General features: G+C 34.3%; 1 protein-coding gene across 1 annotated transcript in view; it reads left to right on the top strand.

The window, feature by feature from the left end:
- The first annotated feature begins 395 nt into the window (after positions 1-395).
- LOC143076403 (uncharacterized) overlaps positions 396-26,053 on the top strand; it is a 41,749-nt gene continuing 16,091 nt past the window's right edge. Inside the window, exon 1 of the mRNA XM_076252153.1 lies at positions 396-722. Within this exon, the coding sequence (XP_076108268.1) occupies positions 464-722 (259 nt within the window). The 5' untranslated portion in view covers positions 396-463. The remainder of the gene's footprint in view (positions 723-26,053) is intronic.

The following is a 26,053-nucleotide window of genomic DNA, read 5'->3' as shown; positions in this document are numbered from 1 at the left end:
ACCCGAAAAATACAAAATGATGTGTGCCAAATTCGGCTCAGGCATTTTATTACTTGGCACAGAAAAAGTTTAGTGCTATAAAAAGTTCTCCATTTTGTAAACAGTACATTTACAAAAAAGGTATGTATCAATTATATTTCATGTCAACACAAAAGTGCTGACTACTGCTGATAATGTTCACTAATGTTAGGTCGGTAGACAGTTAAAAGTGATTTAGTTTGTCATAAATAGAACACATTTCATGTGTACATGTCAAATGTTAATTACATTCCCTTAAATTAAGTTAGTTTCGGTTGTGAAATGGAGTATTGCTAATTAAAGACTGACATAGTAATCCAAATAAGTTGCAGGAGATGTCATTCTGTAATAATTGTTAAAATCAAATTTAATAATTTCAGACCAGGAAAATCACGGACTTACTGGTTACTATGATGAATTATTAGATAACACAGTACTTGACAAGATGGTTCTGGATAACTTGATTTCCAGGTGTATATTAATGATAGAGGACCGAGAGGAAATTGTCAAACCAACCACACAACGTGAACGTAACAAGGTTCTACTGGATATCTTGACTGAACGACCATACCCTACATTCCATTTGTTCAAGGATGTCTTACTGGAATCTGAACCATCCAATAGTTGTGTTCAAGAGCTTGTCACGAGAATGATGAGTACTGAAAGTAGGGACGAACACATTATTTGGCAAGGACATGAGATTGGTAAGTAGTTTCAGCTAAAGATTTGTTGAAAAAAGATGTGGAGTGTGCCATCAACTCTAACTTGTTATGTTCTTATGCATATTTGCGCACACACAATGCATCATTATCTTTCAATGTAAACTTTTCCTTATTTCTGACTGGATTCCAATGACACAAACTAAAGAGGGATCATGTGATGGACAGTAATAAATGTTGCACACTTCAAAAAATTAAAAGGTTGTCAGCGAGATCAAAGTTTACATCGAATCGTTATGGAAATACTGTTATATTTTCTATTTAAGAATAGATAAAAAGAAGTTAACCAAAGTTATTTAAGGAATGACTGTAATATTTTTTCTGTCTATGAAGAAATAACATAAAACATTTTTTAGGTTATTTCGAATGGACAGAAAAAAAATGTCAGCCATTCCTTATAATTCTAAATTAAATTTTTTTGGAGTAAATTTTGAAAAAAAAACGTTGGTGACGTAACGGTCACATGACAAAATTGTCTATGGGCTGATAGACAAAACACTTTCAGTCAATCAGAAGACGTGTTACGTCCAATATTACATTATATAGAAATGTTCCTTAGAAGGAAATTACCGTTTTGTTTATTACTTTGGATTGAATGAAGAAGCAACCATTTGTTATTGTAGCAAAACACATCCTTTTAGTGATTCTCCCAGAAGCCTTTATCTATAATCACTATATGAACTTTTCGTCACATGGTTTCAAGCGTATTTTATTTTAAGAATGACTTGATATTTCTCTGGTCGATTTATATATGAGTATTTGTACCAAGTAAACTATTTTTAAATATGGGGGAATCACATCCTGCTTTTCGATTGTTTGATTTTTCTAAAGGTCATTCATTCAATCTTATCTGATCCAACTATATTATACTGCTGCTATGTTAAATATCCCATATGTTATATATAAGCTAATAATCTGATCCAACTATATTATACTGCTGCTGTGTTAAATACCCCATATGTTATATTTAATACAATTACTCTGTCCATCAAAGAGTAACAAGAATGGACTAATGAAATATCGATTATCGACAAAAACATTTAAAAACGATGGTATTTTATAAATACACCCCTGATGTGTCGTATGAAATAATCTGTGAGGCGTACTATGAGATTATTTTTTCAGGCGAGTGATAACCCTTTAACGTTTTGTCACAGCGAATAAGTTAAGTGTTTTCTTTGTCTTTATTTAAATGCAAAACATGGTAGTTGTATAAGTTTTTGACGAGATACACAGTTCAAATAAAGTTTTAAGAAATAAAAAAAAGAAAGCTCTAGTAACGTTAGTATTGCATTTGTGTTGGTTCCAAGTGTAACGATTGGGAACTGTTTACACTAAATTCCATAATTCCATACTTCCCAATGACACGTCGTCCATAGATCTGATTTCTGGCGAATAAGTCATACAGATTTTCATTCATCTATAGACTACTGGAAGTATCTTGCAGTTGCTTTCTTATTTCGAGTGATAAAACATTTCAGCCACATTTAAGAGGATACCATATTTAGCAAATACGCAATTCAGTAGGTTATGTTGGCACAGAGGATCGAAAAGGACAATTGGATAGGAGAAAAAAAGTAAAATCACAAAAATACCGAACTCCGAGGAAAGTTCAAAACGGAAAGTCTCTAATCAAATGGCAAAATCAAAAGGTCAAACATATCAAACGATTGGATAACAACTGTTGTATTTCTGACTTGTACAGGCATTTTTAATGTAGAAAATGGTGAATTAAACCTGGTTTTATAGCTAGCTATAAATGTGTTTTACACGGTCTGAAGGACGCCATCACGAGTTGGTTGGCCGTTATGGAATAAACATTTCACAAATGATATCGGATATGTTCCTTACATCGTAACTACAATCCCCTTCCCTTTCATGAATGTGACCTACCGAATTAGACTATTTACCGGATTTGTAATCACATAAGCAACACGACGGGTGCCACATGTGGAGCAGGATCTGCTTACCATTCCGGAGCACCTGAGATCACCCCTAGTTTTTGGAGGGGTTCGTGTTGTTTATTCTTTAGTTTTCTATGTTGTGTCATGTGTACTATTGTTTTTCTGTTTGTCTTTTTCATTTTTAGCCATGGCGTTGTCAGTTAGTTTTAGATTTATGAGTTTGACTATCCCTTTGGTATCTGCGGTCCCTCTTTTGGATACAGCATTCAATGAATCTTCTCATTCAGATCAGATGTAATTGTGTACAAAGCAGTCAAACAGACGCCTTCCCCAATACCAGACTGTTAGAGAAGTTTAGGAGACTATGATTCTGTACTCGTAGACACCTCTCTATTTTGGAGACCGTTTGTCTATTGTGTGACTCATGTTTGTACATGCGAATTCATATTAAAGATATATTTGACTTTAAGATCACAGAGGTAGTGGCAATATCAACTGAATTGATAAGGACCATTTCAAAAAGTATGTCAATCTTTACGTAATTTGTAATAGTTGTCCACGTTATAAAAGCCTGACGATAACCAAAAACCGAAAGTTTAACAGAAGTTGGCAACTTATGAATATTTATCTAAAGATATATAGGAAAAATATTAATAAGAAAGACCAAATTTATGTTTGAGCTAAAGTTGTATATATTATTTATCTGGTACATAATAGTTTATTTTGAATTGTGATGTCGTTCGATGAATATTCAAACACATGTACAATTGATAATGTTGTATCAAAATGACTTCAACATTTAGCGCCGAATTATATTTTGATTTTATTAAAACATGTTGACATTGTTTGCAAAGATAGGAAATTGTCTCCATGGTCAACATTATAAGTGGTAACCATGACAATATCTGTCGTGATAAAATATCACTCTTGAAAAGTAGATTAGATATTAAAAACATGTAGGCTTATGATGTAAAAAAAAAAACATGGACGCACGTGTCATGACATATTGTAGAAACAACTATTGTTTATATGAAACCGAATTTTTCATAAAACAAGTGCATTCAATTTTATGTACTATTACATTTTGTAACGCAAACATTATGTTTTGCATATAGAATATACTTAGATTTATTCTAGTCATAATTCTGTCCGGGGAAAATCGTCGATCAGTTCTGCCTAGGCAAACAACCGATAAGTGTGCTCTGTTATGAATGACGTCAGTGGCGTTTCTTACAATGACGGACGAGGGAGCTGGAATCGGTTTTACAAAAAAAACCTTAAGATTAAGATTGATCGTAAGCCACAAACAATTCAGTATACTTACGATTAATCTTAGTCGTAAGTTCTTTTGTGAAACCGACTCCTGATTTTAGTCGTAGTTTTTTTGTGAAACCGACTCCTGCTGATTTTGTAAACGTCGATTAAAATGTCTGCGGAGGAAAAAATGTCTGTCCCTGCCAGACTAAATAATATGTTTTTCTTCACTTGTGTATAATAGTGATCAATAGATGAGACCATCAGCTTTTCCGTATGGCCTATGACGTCATCCCTTGACCCATCTGAGCCATCGGCTAGCGACCAGGGCTGATATGGGAGTCTCGGAATGATACCCGGGTCAGTATGGGAAAGGACACTTTTATAATCTGTTAACCGTATTAGTTAAACGTTTCCAGTTATGTGAATACTACAACCTCTGGTAATGAGTGATATCTGATCGATCGATGATGTGACAATTATGTGAATACTACAACCCCTGATAATGAGTGATACCTGATTGATCGATGATGTGACAGTTATGTGAATACTACAACCACTGGTAATGAGTGATACCTGATCGATCGATGATGTGACAGTTATGTGAATACTACAACCACTGGTAATGAGTGATACCTGATCGATCGATGATGTGACAGTTATGTGAATACTACAACCCCTGATAATGAGTGATACCTGATCGATCGATGATGTGACAGTTATGTGAATACTACAACCCCTGGTAATGAGTGATACCTGATGGATCGATGATGTGACAGTTATGTGAATACTACAACCCCTGCTAATGAGTGATACCTGATCGATCGATGATGTGACAGTTATGTGAATACTACAACCCCTGGTAATGAGTGATACCTGATCGATCGATGATGTGACAGTTATGTGAATACTACAACCCATTGTAATGAGTGATACCTGATCGATCGATGATGTGAAATAACTGTAATGCTTCTCTGCCATTTAAAACTTTTGATTGGTATGCGTCATTAAATCCGGAATTTTTTACTTCTTTTTTACGATTTTACCACTTATTTGATATGTTTTTGGACAAGTGGCATCACCACATCGAAATAACTGTACTGGTTTTGTTCTATGGAAACCAAAAGCAACCCTGTTGCAATAGTTTCATAAAGAATATATGAAATCTAGCGTAGGAATTCATGACCCATACCTAACACACTTTACAAAGAAAAAAAATATTTTGGTGTAAAAAATCGTCAGTAGGCGCAAAAACACCTATAAGGATTCATTTAACAACTTTCAAATTGTGTGTGTCCTGCCAGATATTCTGTATCTTGTTTGATTTTCATACGGATACTTGGAACCCGGGGTTTGTTTAACAGGGGCAAAAAGCCATAGAACCGGTATATAAATGGATAGGAATGAAAGAACTTACCTGTTTTCACATGTGGAGCAGGATCTGCTTACCTTTCTGTAGCACCTGAGATAGCCCTCACTTTGTGGCGGGGTTTGTGTTGCTCAGTCTTTACTTTTCTTTTTGTGTTTTGTAGACTGATGATTTTGTTTAAACAAGTTTGTTTTTTTTGCCTTGACTTTTACTATACATTTTTTATCCTCCTCAAAATCGCTATATGTATAATTCAGTCCAGTTAAGTTTGAACATCGTTTTGTATAATCATGTCAGTTTAGTTTGAAAATCGTTTTAGATTAAAAAGATACATACACTTACAGTTGTATTCAGTTTAATATTAAGGAAGTTCGCTACTCCTGTTATTGATATAGTGTCAGATACTCGGAGTACTCTTGTTTTATCCATGTAGTGCTGATAAATATTTTGCCCGGTAACCCTTTCTTTTCTTTTCATGATTTTATTACATATAGTTTAAAAAAGCCATATTTGAAAATCTTATAAAATCCATGTTTTTTCCAAAGTTTTTGAAAGAAAAATAATGCAAATGTTAAAGGTATAAACAATCTAGAGAGAATCATTTCCCGGAAATTTTTCAATGGCTTATATCTCGAAATAGTTATCAAAGGTACCAGGATTATAATTTAATACGCCAGACGCGCGTTTCGTCTACATAAGACTCATCAGTGACGCTCAGATCAAAATAGTTATAAAGCCAAACAAGTACAAAGTTGAAGAGCATTGAGAACCCCAAATTCCAAAAAATTGTGCCAAATACGGCTAAGGTAATCGATGCCTGGGATACGAAAATTCTTTTTTTTTTTGAAAAAAAAATCACAGTTTTGTAATCAGGATATGTATAAAAAAATTACCATATAATTGATATTCATGTCAACACCGAAGTGCTGACTATTGGGCTGTTGGTACCCTCGGTGACGAAACGTCCACCAGCAGTGGCATCGACCCAGTGGTGTAAATAGTTATCAAAGGTACCAGGATTATAATTTAATACGCCAGACGCGCGTTTCGTCTTCATAAGACTCATCAGTGACGCTCACTGAAAACAAGGTTACGGACAATTCATTTTTTTCTGCTTCTTTAGTTCCGTTATTTATATACTATTATTTATATAAGTCTTTTAAAGAGCTTGGTTTTTTTTAAACAAAGAAGCAAACATCCTCAAGGTAAAAGTTGTATTAGATATGTGTTTTGTCGATAGTGTGTTTACATACCATTTTTTTAGTTGACATAGTTGTTTGTTTTAATAGCAGTTAAGATGATAACACAATATTGACTGCTATACCCAATTTTGGACATTTTCACCTATTATTGTCTGTTTGCTTTGGTCACACATTATTGTCAATACAAGGAAATTTACGCGACTGTCATACAAGTGAGAGGTTTCGTTAGCTGTAATAACAGGTTCAATCCACCAGTTTCTACCTAGGGAAATGTCTGTACCAAATTAGGAATATAACAGTTGTTTTCCATTCGTTTGATTTTAATTTTGCAATTTATTAAGGGACTTTCCGTTTTGAGTTTTCCTTGGAGTTCGGTATTTTGTTATTTTACTTTTTACATACCTTATATCTTTTCTTTTCCAAATATGCAAGTTTAAAATATGTCAAGATTTGCTATATGTATCATGAGAATACCACAGACTTAAACATAGTTTATCATATGGTCTTGGTTACTTGCCACTCTCAAAGGATTAATACTTTTGTTTAAAATGCTGAATATCGTCCACCGTCGAAAATAAATTGAGAAGAGTGTCGTCAATTTAAAGTTGCTCTTTCATCCTATGGTAAAAAATTGTGTAAACGGGAGAAATCTGACAAAAAGTCACTTAATTCCTATTTGAATAGATGTCTCAATATTGTTGATATTGGCATATCACATTTCGAAAAATAATTTAGAAATACATAAAAGAATAAGTGATACTTCCATCTATAGGACTGAAAATAAAATTCAAGTAATCAGGAGGGTTTTGTGTTCGTACCGGCCGACAAAGCAGCCAACAATGTGGTGATACAATGCAAGACGTAAATCCCACACTGAAATTAAGAATTAAATTATACATTCAACGACATTCAAGGCCGTACGCTGCACAGAGAGTCATATAGTAAATAATCATGTCACAACCATAGTTCAGCTTAATGCCTCTCCTGAACATTTGAAGGTCCCCAATATATATTGGCTACCTAAACTACACAACAACAAAACAACCCATATAATTTCGTTTGATCTCGGCCTCTAGTCAGTGTTCTACTACTAGAATTTCAATGCCTTTAACGAATTCCTCATAAACTACTATCAAAGAACTGGTATGTATTTTTGTAATAAAACATATGAAAAAAGTGGAATTAACCATTTTGGAGTGTAAAAAAATATTTGGATGGTTTAGATAAACTATGTGCTTTTGATAGTCTTTTTGACTCGGTTGACAGTTTTGACTGTTCCACTCTTTACATTTCACTTCCACACAATCTTATCAAACACAAGTTTTCCTATTTAATCAACTGGTCGTTTGGTAAATCTAATTGCAAATGTTTCTGCTGCAACTCATGTAAAGCCTTTTTTCTCAAACGGAAAAGGTAAATGTCCTAGATATACTTACTGGATGTGTGATAAGATGATACAGCCACGAATTTTATCCGGGAAAACATTTATGTACGTTTCGGCAGTAAGGTTTATCGACAGATTGTAGGTATTCCTATAGGCACCAATTGTGCCCCTTTGACTTGTTCCTGTACTGATTTAGATAACAGTTTATGGCCAAACTCAGTAAAGATCCGTCGAAATTCCATTTAATTGATAAATCCAACAAAACTTACTGTTATCTTGATACTTTTCGTTAAATAATCAAGAATTCTCTAAGTATACTGCCGAAATTTACCCACAGCAATTTACTTTAAATAAATCAAATTTTAACAGTAATAAGTGTCATTTCCTAGATTCAGATATTTCTATTTTACACAAGCAAATTTACACAAAAATTTCCAACAAAGGGGATGATTTTTCTTTCCTTATTGTTATTTTTTTTCTTTTTGGGACGGTGATGGTCCTCTGTCAATGCACAATTATTCAATCTCGGACTATTAATGACGTCTTTTCCAAAATCCATTGGATGTTGGATATGAACTGATTGGTATTTTAATCTCAGAAACATGATGTTTTTGTTAGTTGTTATAGCATTGAACTACATATAGCTGTCAGTTACTGCGAGTACTCTCAGATCTGTACTTAGTGTGCTATTTTTTCTTAGGGATGAGGGATGGATAAATACCCTACCACGTCCGGTCTGTGTTTATGTCTGAGAGTTTTCTTCTTTGTATTGATCTGATGAGTTAAGCCTTTTTCAACTGATTTTGATAGTTTGTTATTATGTTGTGCTGTTACACCACTTTCCCATGTTAGGGTAGGGTTGAGTACTCACAAACATGCAAAACCCCGCCAACATGCAAAATCAGGAGCCGGTTGTTCAGTGATTGTCGTGGGTTCATGTCTGTCATATTTGTTTTTTCGTAGATTGTTTTGTTATAAATTAGGCCGTTAGTTTCTTCAAATTGAATTGTTTCATATTTTTCATGTCGGGGACATTTATAGCCGATTATACGATTTGGAATTTATCTTTGTTGAAGGCCGCACGGTTGCACATAATTGGTTACATCCATTTAATTTGAACTTTGGTGGATAGTTGGTCTCATTGGCATCATCTTTTTTTTTTATACAATACTAAACAATAATTGAAAAACGAGATTAAATTTCTCTCAATATGTGAGAGGGGAGCAGTTTTTTTTTTCTTCTTTAAACATGTTCATATAGATTAAGAGGTGTCTGTTGTAAATGTTTGAAACTACCCCGATGTCATGGAGGATATGTGCTCACGTTAGGTGATGGAGGTAGTGTTTTCGATCCCTGAAAGAAGAAAACCAGACTTGGTAATCACCTTGGAGGATATGTGCTCGCGTTCAGTGAGGGAGGTAGTATTTGGGTTCGATCCCTGACAGGAGCAAACCAGACTTGGTGATCGCCTTGGAGGAGATGTGCTCGCGTTCAGTGAGGGAGGTAGTATTTGGGTTCGATCCCTGACAGGAGCAAACCATACTTGGTCATCACATGACATTTGCTGCTTATTAGCTACGCACGTTCTACGTATTTACTAGCAATGGCTGAAAATTGTGCACGCATTGGGTGACATGTCTTTGATGCCCCTCATGGGGGTGTCCAAGTAATCACATAATCACAAATTATTTTGAGAGCCGTGGTGTAGTGGTTAGTGCATCGGACTACTAACACAAAGGTTCCTGGTTCGATTCCCGTTCGGGATGAAAATTTCAGGAACTCAATTGTCGGCTCTCCCTTGACACCATTCGCGAGTATGGTCTTGAGGAAATGATGATAGTCCGTCTGAAGGGGACGATAAATGGCTGACCCGTGTTTAGGGAGAGCCATATCTCTTGCACGTTAAAGACACCCTTGTAGATTTCGAAAAAGAGTAGGCTAATGCCGCTACAAGGCAGCACTCGCACCCGCAAAGTGGAAAGGGATTTATATAAGTTGCAAAACTTGTTTCCCAATCCACTATAAATAAATATGTTTAAACTAAACTAAACTAAACAAATTATTTGCCAATATAATCACATAATCATTATTCCTTTTTTTCAAACAAGATAATCCTAGATTATCAAATAATCATGACATTTTTGGTCTGGTAATCAAATAATCATCATAAAAACGGCCAAGTAATTACATAATCAAAAACCCCATGACGAGGCTCGTCTTTCTGAAGGCTCTTACCATGCTTACCATAGTTTACCACGGTTGCCTTATGAATTTTCACGTTTCAAATCCTGCCCAGCGTGTTGATCATGCAAAATCAATATTCATATTGATATCAAATTAACTCACATTCTCGTCCGGATTTGCATGAAATGTTTGCCACTGGACATAAAACACTTATACATCCATGCATCCATGTTATTTTCACCTTTAAATACTGATATTCTTATATTAACTGTTCTTGTTTTAATAATTTGAATATAATTCAACTGAACAATTTTGGCACACTGGTACTTTGAATCGAGTAACATCGGAATATGAAATCAAAAATGGGGGTCACCATTTTTTTGTTTTTTTGTAATTTGATAAGAAAACGTTAATTTTGGCGACAAATTTACATAGATAAATAGGGAAAATGCATTTTTGTTAATTTAGTTTTTAGATTTTTCCATGGATGGCTGTGTTTTTATATACGAAGAAAGACTAAAAACTAACATAATATCCAGGATTGAATACTGAATCCATGCATGTATAGAAACACATATGTCACCATCCTTGTTTTTTAGATACATTGCTTCAAAGTTGACCGATACGCTTAGAATTTGACAAAAAACGTGTGACGTTACTGAATACAGAATAACGTTAATTTTTTTTCAGAGGTATTGAACAAAATATGTAACGGGATCTAAACGGTGTTTGATATTTTATTTTCATTCCCCCTGTCGTAAATTTCCTAATAATTTAATAAAGCATTAGACCGATTTAATTTTATTTCGTCCTAACTGGGTGCACTTTTAGCTTTTCAAAACTGAATCTTCAACGTTACCCTACCAAACTACACAATGGTGATGTCACCAATGTATCCATGCATGAATAAAAAAGTGCTTCATAAATTTTATTTCGAAAACAGTGATGATGAAGTAAAATTTGAATTGTTTGATTGGCTGCTGCTTAACGTCCATGGGCAAATATTTCATGCATCTACAGGACGATACAATACAATTTAAAATAGTTGTGTCTAAACGAAACATTTGATGCAGCTATCAAAAAAGGTTAAACATTCTGTTTGTTGTAAAATTATGAAGAAAATCAACATCCTGATAAAATACACATTCTAAATAAAATATACTCTGTATGATGTAAACGTGTAGATTGTGTGCGTAGTTAGTCGGATAAACCTTGCAAACTGTATGCCAAATTTCACTTAAATAGACAAAGTTCAACATTCTGCAATTCGTGGAAAATTATTGAAAAAATGATTCTAAGAATATAAATGCACCCTCAATATAGGTAAGCTTAAATTTGGCGCAATATATTATCAAAAATGCCAAATTCAACAACCTGTCATAAAACAATCTGAAAAGATGCTCATCTTTAATATATGTATATACTAACACAAGGTACATAATTTAAAATGTTAAGTTTAAAAACTGTAGTCATACGAATCTGCCATATAAACCCTATATACAAAGTACGAACGGACACGGGTAAAACAATATACTCCCAGCATTTTTGCAAGGGAGCAAACTATATATTAACATGTATGATGATTTTCTATTTCATAAATTATTTGATGACAAAATATCTTTTTGAATAAGTAGTTCATAGTGGGATGGTTATTGGGAGATCTCAAATGTAGCAGCGTAAGGAAGCTAACATCTACGTCATTTGGTCTTTGATGGAAACTAGGATGGAAAGTTGTCTCATTGGCAACCATACCACATATCCTTATTTCATAATGGATTTCGTTTTCTTCTCAGATACAAGAAGTTTAGAGACTAACAAATACGTGCAAGGAGACTAAAATATGTTGCTGTTTTTTTTATAATCTGACATTTGTTGTGAACATGTGATGTTATAATTTGATTGATTTAATACTTGCAATACTAGATAAACTTATTAAATTTCCAATTCAAAGGACCAATACATCTTTACTAAAACCACAAATTAGCAGTTAAACAATACTCGTCTATCCTACATTAGTCACGTGTTATCTAGATGTCTTTGGTTTTGTGTGTCGTTAATTCGCCAGTTGCTGTTTTATTGTATATCCCACATTTCAATTTATGCACACACAGAAATAACAACCCTTTTAATTTACATAAACACATGTATACTTGTCCTTATAACACTGCGATAACTCTCTGGCTTTTCCCGAAGCCTATGTGAGCAATATGCCACTCTCCCTAAAGGCACTTTTGCTAATCGTCTGTGAGTCGTTTTGTCTCCCCACTTTGTGCAAAGGTGCGTTTTTTATCCGCTGTACCTGTACATCACGTCGAACTCAAAACACCAAAAACACACACACCCAAAGACCAAAGTGCAAATTAATATGAATCTAAAATAAGGGGGTGAACAGCTTTTTAGGTAGGTGGGAGGTGGGGAGAGGTGGGAGAAGCCGGGGCCGGAGGTTAGAAGACAAAAAATAGGTGGGAGAGAGGGGCGGGGGTGGGAGAAGGGTACCCCCCTGTCCACCCCCTCTAAAATCAACATGATTTAAAGATCTCGTTGGATATTTGTCCCCCGCGCGATGCGTTGTGGGGGACATTGAAATAATTAGGTATACCAGTGCACGATGTAGTGACGATATCGCTGATATTGTCAACTTCGTTCATGATTTTATACCTGCTAGCAACATTGTCTTACTTGTTGGCTACATCGTTAACATCGCCGACATCGTTCTTCTTGCTGTCTACATCGTCCCCTTTCCTGTCTACATCGTTGACATCGCCGACATCATGATGTTGACAACATCGTGACGACATCGTCTACATCGTCCCCCTTTCCTGTCGACATCGCCGACGTCGCCGACATCGTGATGTTGACAACATCGTGACGAGATCGTCTACATCGTCCCCCTTTCCTGTCTACATCGTTGACATCACCGACATTGTGATGTAAACAACATCGTCTACATCGCCCCCCTTTCCACGACATCGACGACATCGTGATATTGACAACATCGTGACGACATCATCTACATCGTTGACATCGCCGATATCGCGATGTTGACAACATCATGACGACATCGTTTACATCGTCCCCCTTTCCTGTCTACATCGTTGACATCGCCGACATTGTGATGTTGACAACATCGTCTACATCGTCCCCCTTTCCTGTCTACATCATTGACATCGCCGACATCGTGATGTTGACAACATCGTAACGACATCGTCTACATCGTTGAAATCGCCGATATCGCGATGTTGACAACATCATGACGACATCGTTTACATCGTCCCCCTTTCCTGTCTACATCGTTGACATCGCCGACATCGTGATGTTGACAACATCGTGACGACATCGTCTACCATTATTGATTACGTTGTAAAACAGTGTTTTGACATTGTCTTTTTCATGATGTCGGCAATGCCAACCATGTAGAGAAAAGAAGTTTATCAATTTCAAATAATGTATCTATATTACGCCTGTGTCAATGTTCTTAATAGTAAAACTTATTTGGACAGTTTTTTAATGTTTGCAAATCTCTATCCTCCTCCTTCTCCTCATCATCATCTTTGCGATGTTGATATTTTAGATTACGTAGTAAAACAATGTTTTGACATTGTCTTTTTCGCGATGTCGGCAATGCCAACCATGCAGAGAAAAGATGATGAAAGTATATCGACAAAGTAGGTAGTACAACTCATGTCGACATCGTTGTATTCAAAATTAACAATGTAAACACGAGTAATGTGTTAGCGATATCGGCAATGTCAACGATGTAGACCAGAGTATGAAACTATATCGACAACGTTGTACACTATCATGTTGATATTGTCTACTTTGCAATATCGTCAATGTCAACGATGTAGACAGAAGTATGAAACGATATCGACAACGTTGTATAACATCGTGTTGACATTGTCTACTTCGCAATATCGTCAATGTCAACGATGTAGACAAGAGTATGAAACGATATCGACAACGTTGTACAATATCGTGTCGACATTGTCTACTTCGCTATATCGTCAATGTCAACGATGTAGACAAGAGTATGAAACGATATCGACAAAGTTGTACAATATTGTGTCGACAATGTCTAATTTGCGATGTCGACAATATCGGTACTACTTGTACACTGGACATGAATGATACCAGGCGTCCGTCCGTTTGTCCGTCCGCGGTCTTTTTAGCTCTCTCACGAGTACAATTCTTGCCAGATTTTTATAAAACTTATATATTAGGTTTATATCAGCATTGTCGCTGACAAGTTTGAAAATCAGTTTTTATTTTTTTTTAAAGAGTTATGCCTCTTGGAAATATTAATTATATGGAAAATTGCATTTGTAAGCGCTCTCGCGTGTACAATTTTTGACAGATCTTTAAATAATTTATATCATTTATATTATATTTTTATATCAGCATTGCCTGGATAATTTCGATAGTCAGTGCGCCGATCAAATGTTTTTTAAAGATTTATGCCCCTATGAAATGTTAATTATATCGGAAAAATAAATCTAAGAACAATAAAATGTGTTTAAGTTATAATGGCCATTGATACATACAATATGTACAACGCGGGAAAAAAGGGTGCGATCGGAACTCTATTATTTTAATCTTTTTGCCGTTTGAATAAATAGGTTAATGACAATATCTTTTTTGTAACTTGTTTGCGTTCCAAGCGCTTTTCTGGATTTACCTCCATCGAAGCACCGATCATTCGTTTATTGTGGGGCCACAGGTTTTTACTGAATCGTTTGATTGTAAATTTCGAGAAAATAATTTATTTCAGAATGGAATTGAAAGAAAAAAATGTAACGGGATCTGAATGATTTAATTTCATTTCGTCCCAACCGAGTACACATTTAGTGTTGACATCCCATAGGTTTAAGCCTTACTTTGTTAACTTTCTCCTTATTCCGATGTTGCTGTCCTCTATAGACTATGCTTATACGATTACGATGCTAGTAGTTTATTCTAAACAAGCTTCCAAAACCATACCGGAATTCTTCTGTACAGTCCAATAAATTTTAAATACAGTTTACACTTGGAACATAGGGAAAGTTGTTCGGCCAAATAGCCAAGTTCAACTACCCCTTCTTTTTTCATTCCATGCAAACAAACCATTTTCTGACTGAGTTTATACGTCTGCCTGTACGGTTGTTCCTTTCCCTCCCAACCCCGCAAAATTCTATCGGTATTCTTTTCCAAATAAATTTCCTTTTTCTATTTTGCTAGCGACGTTTATCGGTGACCATTTAAAAACGAATGGGCTTCTTAGCGGAAATGCATTAATTGTGGTACAATTCCCCGTATTTTTCACAAATTGCGTTTCTATAATTTTGATTTCTACTTTCAAAACAAAATTTCACCGGGGAACGGCGTGCATCATTAATAAGGATGTATTGCAAAAAAAAAAAAAAAACAAGAATAAAAAGCTCAGTCTGTTATGAAGAATGCGAGGAAGACGACGAAGCAATCAATGTAGGGGTTAATGGGCAAACATGTTTAATGGCACTACATGGATAAAACCAAAGGATATTGAATATCTGGCAAAAATTCTTAAACAAGAGGTGCGAGCATCCTTAACTTAACGAATATCTGGCAAAAATTATAAAACAAGAGGAGCGAGCATCCTTAACTTAACGAATATCTGGCAAAAATTCTAAAACAAGAGGTGCGAGCATCCTTAACTTAACGAATATCTGGCAAAAATTCTAAAACAAAAGGTGCGAGCATCCTTAACTTAACGAATATCTGGCAAATATTCTAAAACAAGAGGAGCGAGCATCCTTCACTTAACGAATATCTGGCAAAAAATCTAAAACAAGAGGAGCGAGCATCCTTCACTTATCGAATATCTGGCAAAAAATCTAAAACAAGAGGAGCGAGCATCCTTCACTTAACGAATATCTGGCAAATATTCTAAAACAAGAGGAGCGAGCATCCTTCACTTAACGAATATCTGGCAAAAAATCTAAAACAAGAGGAGCGAGCATCCTTCACTTAACGAATATCTGGCAAAAAATCTAAAACAAGAGGAGCGAGCATCCTTCACTTAACGAATATCTGGCAAAAAATCTAAAACAAAAGGTGCGAGCATCCTTCACTTATCGAATATCTGGAAAACATTTTAAAACAAGAGGAGCGAGCATCCTTCACTTAACGAATATCTGGCAAAAATTCTAAAACAAGAGGAGCGAGCATCCTTCACTTAACGAATATCTGGTAAAAATTCTAAAACGCGAGGAGCGAGCATCCTTAACTTAACGAATATCTGGCAAAAATTCTAAAACAAGAGGAGCCAGCATCCTTCACTTAACGAATATCTGGCAAAAATTCTAAAACAAAAGGAGCGAGCATCCTTCACTTAACGAATATCTGGTAAAAATTCTAAAACAAGAGGAGCGAGCATCCTTCACTTAACGAATATCTGGTAAAAATTCTAAAACAAGAGGAGCGAGCATCCTTCACTTAACGAATATCTGGTAAAAATTCTAAAACAAGAGGAGCGAGCATCCTTCACTTAACGAATTTCTGACAAAAAATATAAAACAAGAGGAGCCAGCATCCTTCACTTAACGAATATCTGGTAAACATTCTAAAACAAGAGGAGCGAGCATCCTTAACTTAACGAATATCTGGCAAATATTCTAAAACAAGAGGAGCGAGCATCCTAGCTTAACTTAACGAATATCTGACAAAAATTCTAAAACAAGAGGTGCGAGCATTCTTCACTTAACGAATATCTGGTAAAAATTTTAAAACAAGAGGAGCGAGCATCCTTCACTTAACGAATATCTGGTAAAAATTCTAAAACAAGAGGAGCGAGCATCCTTCACTTAACGAATATCTGGTAAACATTCTAAAACAAGAGGAGCGAGCATCCTTAACTTAACGAATATCTGGCAAAAATTCTAAAACAAGAGGAGCGAGCATCCTTCACTTAACGAATATCTGGTAAAAATTCTAAAACAAGAGGAGCGAGCATCCTTCACTTAACGAATATCTGGTAAACATTCTAAAACAAGAGGAGCGAGCATCCTTAACTTAACGAATATCTGGCAAAAAATCTAAAACAAGAGGAGCGAGCATCCTTCACTTAACGAATATCTGGTAAAAATTCTAAAACAAGAGGAGCGAGCATCCTTCACTTAACGAATTTCTGACAAAAAATATAAAACAAGAAGAGCCAGCATCCTTCACTTAACGAATATCTGGTAAACATTCTAAAACAAGAGGAGCGAGCATCCTTAACTTAACGAATATCTGGTAAAAATTCTAAAACAAGAGGAGCGAGCATCCTTCACTTAACGAATTTCTGACAAAAAATATAAAACAAGAGGAGCCAGCATCCTTCACTTAACGAATATCTGGTAAACATTCTAAAACAAGAGGAGCGAGCATCCTTAACTTAACGAATATCTGGCAAATATTCTAAAACAAGAGGAGCGAGCATCCTAGCTTAACTTAACGAATATCTGACAAAAATTCTAAAACAAGAGGTGCGAGCATTCTTCACTTAACGAATATCTGGTAAAAATTTTAAAACAAGAGGAGCGAGCATCCTTCACTTAACGAATATCTGGTAAAAATTCTAAAACAAGAGGAGCGAGCATCCTTCACTTAACGAATATCTGGTAAACATTCTAAAACAAGAGGAGCGAGCATCCTTAACTTAACGAATATCTGGCAAAAATTCTAAAACAAGAGGAGCGAGCATCCTTCACTTAACGAATATCTGGTAAAAATTCTAAAACAAGAGGAGCGAGCATCCTTCACTTAACGAATATCTGGTAAACATTCTAAAACAAGAGGAGCGAGCATCCTTAACTTAACGAATATCTGGCAAAAATTCTAAAACAAGAGGAGCGAGCATCCTTCACTTAACGAATATCTGGTAAAAATTCTAAAACAAGAGGAGCGAGCATCCTTCACTTAACGAATATCTGGTAAACATTCTAAAACAAGAGGAGCGAGCATCCTTAACTTAACGAATATCTGGCAAAAATTCTAAAACAAGAGGAGCGAGCATCCTAGCTTAACTTAACGAATATCTGACAAAAATTCTAAAACAAGAGGTGCGAGCATTCTTCACTTAACGAATATCTGGTAAAAATTCTAAAACAAGAGGAGCGAGCATCCTTAACTTAACGAATATCTGACAAAAATTCTAAAACAAGAGGTGCGAGCATTCTTCACTTAACGAATATCTGACAAAAATTCTAAAACAAAAGGTGCGAGCATCCTTAACTTAACGAATATCTGACAAAAATTCTAAAACAAGAGGAGCAAGCATCCTTAACTTAACGAATATCTGGCAAATATTCTAAAACAAGAGGAGCGAGCATCCTAGCTTAACTTAACGAATATCTGGCAAAAATTCTAAAACAAAAGGTGCGAGCATCCTTAACTTAACGAATATCTGACAAAAATTCTAAAACAAGAAGAGCGAGCATCCTTCACTTAACGAATATCTGGCAAAAAATCTAAAACAAGAGGTGCGAGCATCCTTCACTTATCGAATATCTGGCAAAAATTCTATTTAAGAAGATCGAGCATCCTAAACTTAACGAATATCTGGCAAAAATTCTAAAACAAGAGGTGCGAGCATCCTTAACTTAACGAATATCTGGCAAAAATTCTAAACAAGAGGTGCGAGCATCCTTAACCCCTACTTTTCTTTCCAGAATTTTATCACATATATTTTTTAATGTTATCTTTGAAAATCTTGTAAAATCCTTGTTATTTTTTCATCGTTTTTGAAAGAAAAAAAGGTGCTAATGTTAAATGCATGCAAAATCTAAAGAGAACTATTTCCCGCCAAATTTTCAATGGCTTATATATCTCGAAAACAAGCACACGGAACCTTCATTTTTTTCTTTTTCATTTGGTTTCTTTATTTATATAGTTATCAATTTATAACATTCTATAAAAAAGTTTGATATTTTGAAACAGAGTAGCGAACATCCTTAACAATGCTTTTCTGCAAAATATTTATTACGGTTTTCACCTGCAGAAAATGTTTAAGCATAGGCTACGTTTCACTCCCCTGCGTCTATTCATCCCTTGGTAGAAAAGGCGGGATACATTAAACATGGCGTGGAACTTCCTTTGTACTGGGTTTATACATATAAACATATTGCTAAAATGGTAAAATTTTAATTTCACAGTATGGCATGTATATTATGTATGAATTATTTTATTACCAAGTAAATCCCAACATGCTTTATAATGAGTTTATATTGAAACCTTGAGGATACACAAGTCACTTATTTAAACTCTTTAAATTTGTATCGTATAAATGATATTAAAGGGCTTATTAAAAAAAATGGAGGGGGGGGGGGGGTGCTGTTTTGGAATGGTGTGAGGCGATATGAACACAAAAGCAGTTACATTCTACATATTTAATTGGCCACATCATAACAAGAGAATGCCATGCTACGTCAGCAATCGGTTTATTAGTACATTTCTGTTGTGCAGGTCTATCTAAATTAATTTTGACTCAATTCTGATATGGACCTATTATATTGTTACAGATGCTAGCTTATATTTATCATACCTTGTTTCCTCAATGAACACAATTTTTACAAAAGAAAACAATTCTTGCAATAGCAAAAAAAAACAACTCTTACCTGCCAACTACTGAACCAATTCCAACCAAATTTAAGCTGAATGATGCTTAGGGTATCTAAAATAAAGTTTTGTTTTATTTTCTATTTCGTCAAATAACATGGCCGCCATGGCTAAAAATAGAATATAGGGGTAAAATGCAGTGTTTGGCTTATATCTCAAATGACGTGGGTTAAAGTGTTCACTAGGGGAAGTTCTATCAGCCCTGAAATTTTCAGTTGAATCTGATAACCCATTGTTGGGTTGCTGCCACTGAATTGGTAATTTAAAGGAAATTTTGCAGTTTTTGGTTATTATCTTGAATATTATTCATGATAAAGATAAACTGTGAACAGCAAAAATGTGCAGCAAGGTAAGATCTACAAATACAGTACACACAGAGAGGATGTAATATCATACTCCCAACAATGATTCTGGTGTAACACAGTGTCACACTGTGAAACACAGATTTGTCTCCCAAAAAACACCAAGTAATTACTCCCATTTGGGAGGATTTTATGACCTGTTGATTGCAGGTTAAAGTAATAAAAATGCATGGTCTGACAGTGACATATAATAACAGGTCAATTATGCTCTCACTTCCTATTTAGTTTTATTTCTGAAAGCTACAAAAAACATTAATGAAATGATTTTTTTAAAATTTCATACAAATATGTATTTTTAGATTGGAAAATTATTTACATTCTTTCATAATCTCATAATTAAGAATGGCAACGTGATAGTTACAATAAGTTGTATTTATAGTCAGTTTATACATATAATATTAATATATAAATGGTTTAAAAAATAATAGTAACGATACAAAATGAAATAATGAATAAAATAAAATAATGTAGATAAATTTAATACATATATATTATATTTTTGTAATCTTCCTGTATTTCTTATAACTTAAATTTAGAAAAAAGACAGAATAAGTTCAATTAAAATATATGTCTTTATTTTCTATTAATTATACTTCACTTGCAGTATCAGGTGATGTTTTGTTTGGTTTGATTATGTTTCTTAAGTAGGTATAAAAACCAAAACTGTCTGACAGAACAAATGCTGAATATAAATTTAAAAAATAAAATGTGCAGGATTCTTTAATAAAATCAGATTATAATATCATGAATATGTCTCTGATTAAATTTAACAAATCTCACACTTTTCTTCAATATTGCAACTGTCATTTAATGACAGGAAACACAAGAAATGTTTATTGTAGTCATCAACTACTGGCACACTTCAAAGGTAATTATAGCAATACAAATCATGGTGTTGGGAGAAACCTCACCAAGGTAATAAACAATTAAGGAGATTTAGGGAGGAATTACTCCAAGTTTCTCCCAATTTCCTCCCAAGATTTGAAGAGTGTTGCTGGAGTTTCCTGGTGTGACACCAAGTTTTTACACAGTGTAGGGAGTATGAGATTACATCCTCTCTGTGTGTACTGTAAGTTCATATGATCAAAATTGTCAATTGACCCCTCAATGAGTTATTGCCCTTTAGTGACAATTTTACACAATTTGTTTAACATGTTTTCTAACATTAAAAAATCTTCTCTGAAACCACTGAACCAATTCCAACCAAACTTAAACTGACTGATTAAGGGTATCTAGAATAAACATGATAAAGTTTGTGTTTTATTTTCTGTTTCGTAAAAAAACATGGCTGCCATGGTTAAAAAACGGAACGTAGGGGTGAAATGCAATTTTTGGCTTATATCTCAAAAACCAAAGCATTTAGAGCTAATATGATGAGAGGTAACAATGTTTATTAGGCCAAGCTTTGTCAGCTCTTAAATTTTCAGATAAATCCAACAACACATTGTTGGATTGCTGCCACTTAATTGGTAATTTTAAGGAAATTTTGCAGATTTTGGTTATTATCTTAAATATTATTACTGATAAAGTTATACTGTAAACAGCAAAAATGCTCAGCAAAGTAAGATCTACAAATAAGTTTGATGACCAGGACTATGGCTAAAATGAAACATAGGGGTAAAACGCATTTCTTTGATTTTGAGGAAAATATGACAGATACAAAGAACATTACAATGGAAGTTTTAAGCCATTCATTAATATACATTGAAAAGCAAAAATAATCATTGATGAAAGATTTAAGCAAAAAAATTACAGGTGAGCGATTCAGGCTCTTGAGAGCCTCTTGTTTATCATGTTTATCAATGTTTATAGTTGGTTTGGAATACTTCTTCAAGTTGGTATGCAAAATATATTTATGAAGATTCTTTGATTGGAAATTAAACGCATATAATAATTACAATAATAAATTTCTACTAAGAAAATAATTTGTGATCAAAACTATTTATAATAATAATTTTCTACTAAGAAATGATTTGTGATCAAAACTATTTATAATAATAATTTTTTACTCAGAAAACAATTTGTTTTAAAATCTATTTGATGAAATTATTCATTTTTAAGATTTAAAGCATTAACACATTTTTTATTGGAGAAGGGGGGGGGGGGAGGTATCTTCTAACCTTGACCTCATTTTTATGGTTCAATTGTCAATGTTAAGTTTTTATACGCCCCTTTACGGGACGTATTATGGTATAAATCTGTTCGTCTGTCCGTCCGTTCGTCTGTCCGTCCGTCGTCAACATGTCGGACATTAACTCAAAAACACTTTAACTAATTTGCATAAAACTTTGGTGAATTGTTTATATCTATTGACGTGAGCTCCCTTTCGTTTTTTATCAATTTTAGATTTTACATTTCCGAGTTATGGGGTTTTATTCATTAAAAAAAGGGGGATTTTCCAGTTTTCGGACAAGAACTGAAGAATGCTTTCACCAACTTGCTAGAAATTGTGGTGAATTGTCTATATCTATTGACATGAACTCCCTTTTGATTTTTATAAATTTTAGATTTTACGTTTCTGAGTTACATGGTTTTATTCATAAAAAATGGTGATTTTCCAGTTTTCGCACAAAAAAATCTAAAATGCTTTCAACAGTTCTTATGAAACTTTGGTGAATTGTTTATATCTATTGATGTAGGCTCCCTTTAGAATTTTATAAATTTTACATTTTACTTTTCTGAGGTTTGGCATGTTTGGAGTTTTATTCATTAAAAAAGGGGGGATTTTCCAGTTTTCGGACAATAACTCAAAAATACTTTCAGCAAATCTCATGAAACTTTGGTAAATTGTTTATATCTATTGATGTAAGCTCCCTTTTGATTTTCATAAATTTATAATATGACATTGAGAACAAATTTAACTTTATTTGTTTTGTAGTCTGACAACAGATTTACTAAGTATTGCGCAACAGCACAGTGTATTGCAGAACAGCAATAAATCAATTTATATAACCAATTTCAAGTTCTTTGACTACATTTATTCAGAAACCTATGATATGTCAAATATTTAATTACAATCCAAATTCAAGCTTGAATATTGTGTCCATTTTTGCCCCTACTGTTCGGGGTTGGAACTCTGCAGGCGTATCCAGCTGCGCTCAGTATTTTTGAGTTATTGTCCGAAAACTGGAAAATCCCCCCTTTTTTAATGAATAAAACTTCAAACATGCCAAACCTCAGAAAAGTAAAATGTAAAATTTATAAAATTCTAAAGGGAGCCTACATTAATAGATATAAACAATTCACCAAAGTTTCATAAGAACTGTTGAAAGCATTTTAGATTTTTTTGTGCGAAAACTGGAAAATCAACATTTTTTATAAATGAAACCCTGTAACTCAGAAACGTAAAATCTGAAATTTATAAAAATCGAAAGGTAGTTCATGTCAATAGATATAAACAATTCACCACAATTTTTAGCAAGTTGGTGAAAGCATTCTTCAGTTCTTGTCCAAAAACTGGAAAATCCCCCTTTTTTTAATGAATAAAACCCTGTAACTCAGAAACGTAAAATCTAAAATTGATAAAAAACAAAAGGGAGCTCACGTCAATAGATATAAACAATTCACCAAAGTTTTATGCAAATTAGTTAAAGTGTTTTTGAGTTAATGTTCGACATGTTGACGACGGACGGACAGACGAACAGATGTATACCATAAAACGGGCGTATAAAAACTTAACATTGACAATTGAACCATAAAAATGAGGTCAAGGTTAGAAGATACCTCCCCCCCCCCGCCCCCTTCTCCAAAAAAAAATGTGTTAATGCTTTAAATCTTAAAAATGAATAATTTCATCAAATAGATTTTAAAACAAATTGTTTTCTGAGTAGAAAATTATTATTATAAATAGTTTTGATCACAAATTATTTTCTTAGTAGAAATTTATTATTGTAATTATTATATGCGTTTGATTACCAATCAAATGATCTTCATAAATATATTTTGCATACCAACTTAAAGAAGCATTCCAAACCAACTATAAACATTGATAAACATAATAAACAAGAGGCTCTCAAGAGCCTGAATCTCTCACCTGTAATTGTTTTGCTTAAATCTTTCATCAATGATTATTTTTGCTTTTCAATGTATATTAATGAATGGCTTAAAACTTCCATTGTAATGTTCTTTGTATCTGTCATATTTTCCTCAAAATCAAAGAAATGTGTTTTACCCCTATGTTTCATTTTAGCCATAGTCCTGATAGTGGCTACGTTTCTTGACGTACAAGAAAATAAAATAAAAAATGTATACTAGATACTCTAAACTCATTCAGCCCAAGTTTGGCTGAAATTGAATCATCAGTTTCAAAGTAGAAGACTTTTGAAAGTAAGCAAACTAAATGAACAACGCCAATAGCAATATACGACGAAAAAAATTTATATTTTTGTGGTTGTATAAAAATCTATGACAATGAGGGGAAGGTCAGATAAATTGTAACAAACAGACATATATACACCTTACAGTTCTGCTATACACATGTACACCAAGTATAGCTGACCTTTTACTATTAGTATCTGAAAAACAGACCAAAACACAATAAACTGCTTCACTGAGCGCAGCTGGATACGCCTGCAGAGTTCCAACCCCGAACAGTAGGGCAAAAATGTACATGTGTATAGCAGAACTGTAAGGTGTATATATGTCTGTTTGTTACAATTTATCTGACCTTCCCCTCATTGTCATAGATTTTTATACGACCGCAAAAATTGATTTTTTTTTCGTCGTATATTGCTATTGGCGTCGTCGTCGTCCGAATACTTTTAGTTTTCGCACTCTAACTTATGTAAAAGTGAATAGAAATCTATGAAATTTTGACACAAGGTTTAAGACCACGAAAGGAAGGTTGGGATTGATTTTGGGAGTTTTGGTTTCAACATTTTAGGAATTAGGGGCCAAAAAAGGGCCCAAATAAGCACTATTCTTGGTTTTTGCACAATAACTTTAGTTAAAGTAAATAGAAATCAATGAAATTTAAACACAAGGTTTATGACCACAAAAGGAAGGTTGGTATTGATTTTGTGTGCATTTTGACTATGATATTTTAGTCCCACACATTGCGGTGAACATGGAAATATTAGGCGCCAGTCTGTCCTTGTGTCCGTCCATGCATGTGTTCTTCCATGCGGTCTTGTTAGGTACAATTCTTGCCAGATTTTTATAAAACTTATACTAGAGGTTAATAACAGCAATATCTCTGACCAGTTCTATAATGATGAACGATCAACTTTTTATGCCCCACCTACGATAGTAGAGGGGCATTATGTTTTCTGGTCTGTGGGTCCGTCTGTCCTTCCGTCCGTCCTTCTGTCCGTCTGTCCTTCCGTCCGTTCGTTCAGGTTAAAGATTTTGGTCAAGGTAGTTTTTGATGAAGTTGAAGTCCAATCAACTTCAAACTTAGTACTCATGTTCCCTATGATATGATCTTTCTAATTTAATTGCCAAATTAGACTTTTGACCCCAATTTCACGGTCCACTGAACATAGAAAATAATAGTGCAAGTTTCAGGTTAAAGTTTTTGGTCAAGGAAGTTTTTGATGAAGTTGAAGTCCAATCAACTTCAAACTTAGTACACATGTTCCCTTTGATATGATCTTTCTAATTTAATTGCCAAATTAGACTTTTGACCCAAATTTCACGGTCCACTGAACATAGAAAATAATAGTGCAAGTTTCAGGTTAAAGTTTTTGGTCAAGGAAGTTTTTGATGAAGTTGAAGTCCAATCAACTTCAAACTTAGTACACATGTTCCCTTTGATATGATCTTTCTAATTTAATTGCCAAATTAGACTTTTGACCCAAATTTCACAGTCCACTGAACATAGAAAATGATAATGCGAGTGGGGCATCCGTGTACTATGGACACATTCTTGTTTTTAAAAGAGTTATGCCCTAGGAAATATTAAATTTATGAAAAATTGCCTAGTTAGTGCTCTAACAGTTATAATTCTTGCCAGCTTTATCATGTTTTTAAAAACTTATACTATTCGTTAATATCAGCATTATCTCGGACAAGTTCTATAATCAGAGCTCCAGATAAGCTGCGTAT

The sequence above is a fragment of the Mytilus galloprovincialis genome, chromosome 5, assembly GCF_965363235.1.
Source record: "Mytilus galloprovincialis chromosome 5, xbMytGall1.hap1.1, whole genome shotgun sequence".
Taxonomy (NCBI): domain Eukaryota; kingdom Metazoa; phylum Mollusca; class Bivalvia; order Mytilida; family Mytilidae; genus Mytilus; species Mytilus galloprovincialis.
Note: the sequence above shows the minus strand (reverse complement) of the source record. Positions and strands in the feature narration are given on the sequence as shown.